Source organism: Rousettus aegyptiacus, unplaced genomic scaffold, assembly GCF_014176215.1.
Source record: "Rousettus aegyptiacus isolate mRouAeg1 unplaced genomic scaffold, mRouAeg1.p scaffold_m13_p_5, whole genome shotgun sequence".
In the NCBI taxonomy this organism is placed as follows: Eukaryota; Metazoa; Chordata; class Mammalia; order Chiroptera; family Pteropodidae; genus Rousettus; species Rousettus aegyptiacus.
In genome coordinates, this window is record NW_023416308.1 from 76,958,848 (window position 1) to 76,965,783 (window position 6,936).

The window sequence follows — 6,936 nt, forward strand, 5'->3', positions numbered from 1 at the left end:
TTACAGCTCAGCATGAAGGAGCAGCAGGCTAAGGAGGCCAGGCAGCAGCAGAAGGAATGCAAGGCTTTCTCATTCCTGCAGAGGGAGGAAGAGAAGGAAAGTTTTCTCTATGGGATTTCTCAAGACGGGGGCCTCCCAAACTTTTCCAGCTTCACCCTGGCTCAAAATACCAAGAGGGTGGGCTCTAGTGTTCCTTATACTTGGCCAGCAATTAGACTGTCCTCTTGCCTTTCAGGGATTCCTGGAGTACTCAGGAATACCAGAGAGAGAGAATGAATTATAAGGATACATCTTTTTGGTTCTCTGAATTTAAGGTCACCTCGAGTGGACTGAGCTTTCAGGTCTAACGGGCCCCTCGGCTCCTCCTATCACCACTTCCCAGGCCCCTGTGCTCACAGCTCAGGTGCCTCCATAAAAAAGGCCTTCCCTACCTGGGGCCTGCTACTCCCTGGTGACCGTGGGAGCCCTTCCATGTCTGTTCTTGTCTACCCAGGAAGATGTTTCTGGGTCTGGACCTCTTCGAAGTTCATCTTTTGCAGCAGCATATATACTCTTTTCCCCACTAACCAGTGTTAACTGGAGTTCTGCCTCTGAGTGGAATCTGGCGTCCTCTCTTGGGGTTTTCAGCTCAGCCTTCCTCACTCCGAATGAACAGCAACCACTGGGCATGAGACGGTGGGCAGCAGCTTTCCTCTGCTGGATTGTTTACCTCATCGCAATAAGCTTGACCTAAATTCAAAATTCCTACATGTAAAAGCTCAGAGTCCCCCAGTAATACTCTCTGTGGTCCTATTCCTACACCAAACACTTCTCTCATTTTCAGCAGCCCTTTACAACACAAAGACTAATTTGGTTAAAACTTGTTGATTTCCTCTCTAGCTCAGATCCACTTCTGGCTGGCCCATGGCATCTTAACAAAACTTAACTTATTTCAACAACATGTACTGGAGCCCTGATTCAAGCCAGGCATTAATGACAGGCCCTGGGTGCAGAGGAAATAGGAAAACAAAGTCTCTGTCATTAAAGAGATCACCAGACTGTAAGCAAATTATTATCACAGAGACAGTGGATATACGGCTGAGATGCGTACAAGGTTCTCCGTGTGAAAAAAAAGACAACATGTGTTAAGCAATGTCTATGTGTCAGATAATAAGTTAAGAATGTTTTTAATTCTCACAGATAGACTACTGAGGTATTAATTTGTATCCTCATTGTCCAAGTGAGGCGTTTGAGACACAGGTTGCTCAGGTAACTTGCCCAAAGTCACGGAGCTAGTGGGGGTTGAGCCTAGATTATCAACGAAGTCTTCTGATTCAAAATCTGTGACATGGAGCATGGCACGATATTTAATTTTGCCTGAGAGTATCCATGGAGGCTTACCACTGGAAATGATATGTGAGCTAGATCTCGAAAGATAATTACTGTACTAAATTAATAGTGTTTTAGATGGAATGAAATATGGCATGAGGTCAAAGAGACTTCATTCAGGCCAGAAGGAGCGATAGGTGTAAATGCATTCAAACCTGAGAGCCAGGACACCTTGGTAAAGGCCGAGTAAAGTGGAGGCAGCTCCCGATGGCACTTTCTCACTCCTCTCAGGGCTGGGCAGGTAATAGCCTTTTTAAATTTTTATCTCTAGCATTACTGATATGCCTTCACTGGGGTTTGTGTGCTCTGGTTTTACCATCTCTAACCTTTATCAGACTGGGCATCATCCCATGCATGTGCTCTACTACTGTATGGCCCATTCGTGCAAAGCCTTTCAGTTCTTTGATTCCCTCAGCTCCGACACTATTTGCCTGCTCTGCAGTCTACCCAGTTGCTTCTATGGAAATGTCCTCCAACCAACTCAGAACCTGTAAACTACCCACACTGGAAATCTCAAGGCCCACCATCCTGTTTTCTGATCATACTCTCCCTCTACTCAGCCTTCACTCTCTTTCTCCTAGAATGCCTAGAGAACACTAGGTGCTCAAACTTCTTTGCTCACCATGGCTACCTGCCTCCGTTTAGGCACCCTCACCTCCTGGCAGGATGACTGCAGACACCACACTGTCCTGCCTGGAACCAGGTCTCCCATCTCCCCTAAACCTTTCCTATACCCTCTGACATAAGTAGTTTCCATAACTCATGTTCCCTGATGCTCAGCAGATCTTCCTGACCTTTCTGCACAGCAAGGAATTTAAGAGCATGGCTGAACTAGAAACTCCCTGAGTTGCTCTATATTCTAGGACATCAGCCCTGTCTTTTTAGGATATTCTTCAGCAGTGGGTTCAATGTCCTGTTTTCTTCTCCCTGGTGGCTTCTGGTGGCAAAGCACCCCCTCTTCTATTTCATGATGGCCCCACAACCCCCACCTGGAGCACAGACCCAGACTTACCTGACCTGTTGAAATTGCTGTCTTGTATTCTTGGATTGTTAGTGGAACTATAGTAGCAATTGATGTTACTCTTAAATTTGGGGGGACTTTGAAGAAAAATTTTATTGTATTTTTTATCTGTGTTTTGTACAGTGACTTCCTGATACATCTCATAGCCTGGAATTAGCACTTCCATTTCATTTAGAAAATGCTGTGATATTAACACCCAAGCAGGTTTTGATGATAAATAGTGTCTTCTAAATACTTTGAAGTAGCTACAGATTCATCCAGAGATGATGAGGTAAATTGGCCAAAACGTACATTTCCTCTACCACTATAATAAAACTTGGTGCCACAACCTCTATAGACTGTGTAACAGTTCCCTATAGCAAGAATCTGAAGAGCTCTTGTCAAATAATCATGGAAGGCTTTGAACTGAAATTTATGTGAATTTTGATGGAATTCTTCTACAGCTTTGTTAAATTCTGTTGCAGTTCTCCTAGTATTAGCCACTAGAGCTGTTCTATGGAAATCATTGAATTGATTTGAATACTTTATTCGGTTCTTTATTTGCTTCCATTTTCTCTCTGCCGTTTCCCATTCAATTTTTAAATTTCTATTCACTTTCAGTTCTTCTTTTTAAAACTGGGGTGCTTTTCTTTCCATTTCTTCAATACAGCCCTCATACTGATAATCAAATGCATTCTTGGCCATTCCTAGCTGACATGACTTGGCTAGCCATGCCAGGCCAGTCACCTGTAAAGAAGAGGCAGTGTTCCTTGACCTAATCACTGAGGAACCGATATGTACTGGATGCTTTCCAGAGTCCACAGCATGGACTTCTTGCTCAGCATGAAATTTGACATGTTCTTGTCATAGGACTCATGTATGGTACACATATGAAGACAGTCTTATACTATGTGTAGTGCAAAAAGAAAAAGCTAGGCCTTCTTACTCTGTTTCACTTCCTAATATTTTATAAAATCTTTTCAGATTCATGCTCTCTAATGGGTCTTAGCCATAGATTCAACCATGGGAACTCTATAGTTTAAAATGAGAAAGCAAGGTCAGCAGGATATGGGGTGGAAGTAGGTGGTATATATTACCTGTCGTGTTAGCCACTGAGTGAGGATCAACAAGTGAACTGCTATAGCTAGAAGAGAGGTCACCTCCAAGTTCAAAAAGAACTGCAAATAAATATAAGATAATGAAAGTGAGGTATGAACATTAGTTTCGTTGTGACTATGCTGATGAGTGAGTTCTGTGTTAATGGATCCCTACTTTAAAGCTGGAAGTCCAGGCTCCTATTTACATTGCTTCCTGCACAGCTAACCAGGATTTTCTGTAAACAGCTCTGCCTGGGTCCTACCCACAAGGAGAAGGCAAATCTGACCTCTGGCCTTTAGGAGGGGGCTGGTAAACAAACAGTTGATCCTGGTCACAAGCATGGCTACATGTCACGCAGATGGCCAGTGAGAAAAACAGATCACATTTTAGCAGATCTTTCATAGGGCCTGACATTTTTCTTCCCCTTAGAGAATACTAAGAGTCCTTTGCCATATTTAAAAAAAAAAAAAATCTTCTCAAAGTTTTGTTAACCTGGGGCTCAAACTTAAGTCAATATTTCTGAATATCTTTTGACCTTGTTGGCTCTCACCATGATCAGGGAGAGGTAACATGCATGGAAGCTTTTGGGTTTCTTGGTTGGAAGGAGAGGTAGGAGTTGGTGTGTGCACGAAGTTGGGTGGGAAGTGGGGAAATTAAGTATATTCCTGTTCTGGCCTGAGGATATAGAACTCACTAACCACAGGAAGGAGGAGGGCTTTTTGCACAAGGGATGGAGTGAGAAACAGGCACCAACGGCACTGCCTGAGGATCCTGGGTTATAAATTGCACAATCTAAGATTAAGCTTTTAAATTTAAGAGGGATGGATAGATTTTATCTCTGTCCTTCAATATGTTTTCCTTTTTGCCAGATCTGACCTCATCACCCTACCTGGACTATTTCTTACACAGAACTGGCTTCGTGGCTTTGGCTTCTGACATAATCCCCGCTGTTACAATCACCTCAATCTTCAGATCTTCTCCCAACCCCATCCAAACACCAGTCTATCCTCAGTGGGCCTTTCTGGTTTTCACATTCAGAGACCCTTCTCCTTCAGAGAACAGAATTCAGAGTTATCAAGTACCTGATTTCCTGCAGATCCCTTGTGATTCGGTTGGTCCATCTCTGACAGTAGCACCTGAGAAGACAGTGCTCTGGCCTTTTTATTTTGGGGAAAGATGTGCTTTCAATTTTAGATAAGGTTTGAAAGAGAAAGTGGATAGTTTATAAACCATTCCCACAAAAACCTGCACACAGATGTTTGTAACAGCTTTATTCATAATTGCCAAATCTTGGAAGCAACCAAGATATCTTTCTGTAGATGAATGAATAAATAAGCTGTGGTAGATCTAGACAATGGAATACTACTCAGCACTAAAAAAAAAAAAAAAAAAAGGAGCTATCAAGTCATGAAAAGACATGGAAGAACCTAAAATGAAAATTACTGAGTGAAAGAAGCCAATATGAAAATGCTCCATACTGTAAGACATTCTATTAAAAGCAAAACTATGGAGACAGTAAAAAGATCAAGATGGTTGCTAGGGATTGGTGGTGGGGGAGGAGGTTGTGGGAGGAGAGATGAATAGATAGAACACAGAGAATTTTTAGGCCAGTGAAACTATTCTGTATCTTATAATAATGGGTACATGTCTACACACACACACACACACACACACACACACACAGATTTGTCAAAACCCATAGAATGTAGAACACCAAGAGTAAACCGTAATGTAAACTGTAGACTTTGGGTGATAATGATGTATCAGTGTAGGTTTGTCAAGCATAACAAATGTACCACTCTAGTGGGGGATGATGACAATAAGGAAGGCTATGCATGTGTAGAGGCAGGAGGGTACATGGACATCTCTATATTTTCCTCTTAACTTTGCTGTGAATTTTAAACTACTATCAAAATTTAAGTCTTTTAAAAAATGTTTTTGATTCATGTGAGACAGACTTATTCAGATTCACAGTTTGTATTAGAAACGTATCAGAGTCATAAGTGTATATTATTGTTTCATGAATGGATGAGGGGGAGGGAAAGTCCATCCTCCTATGACTTAACAAAGACCTTCACATATATTTTATTTCTAAAGACACATTGATTTCCAATTCAATAAGAGGGCCATAAATTTAATAGGCAACTGCAAAGCTAGTCCTCAGCCTCTGTGCACCACTATAGTGCTACCTGCTGTTCAGTAGCAGTCTGTTTTAACTGTCCAGTGCACATGCCTTATGAGATATTGATTAATTTAAATGGACTCATGAAGACATGCAGTTAGGATCAAAGCTTTTAAGATAAAAAATTATGTTTCACAGAAATTATCGTCACTCTCTGAAATTGAAGTCTTCAAAAAGCTCATTTGCTAAAAAGTAAACAGAAGACAATGGTTCCATTTAATATTGAAAAACAAATATCTTCACAGAACAAGAGAGTAATACAGATAGTTTTATGACTGCTTCCAGCCTTATCAAAACTGGCTTCATGATGTAGAATAACTTCAGTAGCTATAGGGGAGAAGGAACATTTTCTCCTTTCCTGAGGTTTGTTTTACCAGTACTTGTTAATAGAAAAGCCATCCTTTTCAAGAACTAAGCATTAGAATTGTAAGTTAGCTCCACAAAAAGAAGACAGGCTGAAGAATCTTAAAATGTATAGATAGTATAGAAAAGGAAAAGGACAAAAGGGTCTTTTTAATCCATCCAATTTATGGCATGGAATCTTTTGTTTCTACACTGCTGTAAACAGTAGTGTTTATTCTTTTCCTCTGATTCTCCTTTTATAGACAGCATCCCAATGAAAATCCTTGTATATTTGCATTTATGAGAATTTTTTTCCTTGCGAAATTAATTCATAGGCGTGTAAATGATAGGTCAAGTTATTTTGTCTTTAAAATGTTGATATATTATTAAATTGCCTTCTACAAAAGTTGTTGCAATCTGCCCCCTCATGGGGTGTGTTCCCTTACATTTTGCCAGTACTGGATATTGCTGATATTTTTAAATTTAGAAAATCTGGGTTTAAGCGAAGTATCGTCGTTTTAATTTGTATCTCACTGATTATTGCTCATTTGGCTTCAGGCATGTCTGGATCCAGGAATATGAAAATCACCATCAGTCCTTTCTTGCTATCTCTTGGTTTTGCTTCATTTTCCAGATTGGTTTGATTTTCTCCTAGTGCAAAAGAGCTTTTCCCAAGCTATCTTAGAACATGAACAGCAGCACCTCCAGATGACACTGACACCACTTGGTATCCCAAGTGGAAAAGAGTTCTGCTCACACAATTTGCAAGTAATGTATCCATGGAAGAACAGTGACTATTTCTTTGGACATGTGTTCTTAAGAACAAATTACTGTGTTAAGGAGGATATAATAAGAAGATTGGACTGGTTTTAGTTACAAATCTCTACTTAACCACGGCTAATCTTTACAACTCCTCTCACTCTTCTTGGTAGAACTAAGAAGCAGG

At 40.7% G+C, this 6,936-nt stretch overlaps 1 protein-coding gene across 1 annotated transcript; it reads right to left on the minus strand.

Annotated features, from left to right (window-relative positions):
* Nucleotides 1-4,587, minus strand: LOC107517326 (T-cell ecto-ADP-ribosyltransferase 2-like). Its single transcript, XM_036221572.1, is given in 6 exon segments — nucleotides 1-68; nucleotides 2,381-2,562; nucleotides 2,564-2,614; nucleotides 2,616-3,115; nucleotides 3,466-3,546; nucleotides 4,549-4,587. Coding segments are annotated over 6 exon segments (921 nt in total).
* Nucleotides 4,588-6,936: the final 2,349 nt, after the last annotated feature.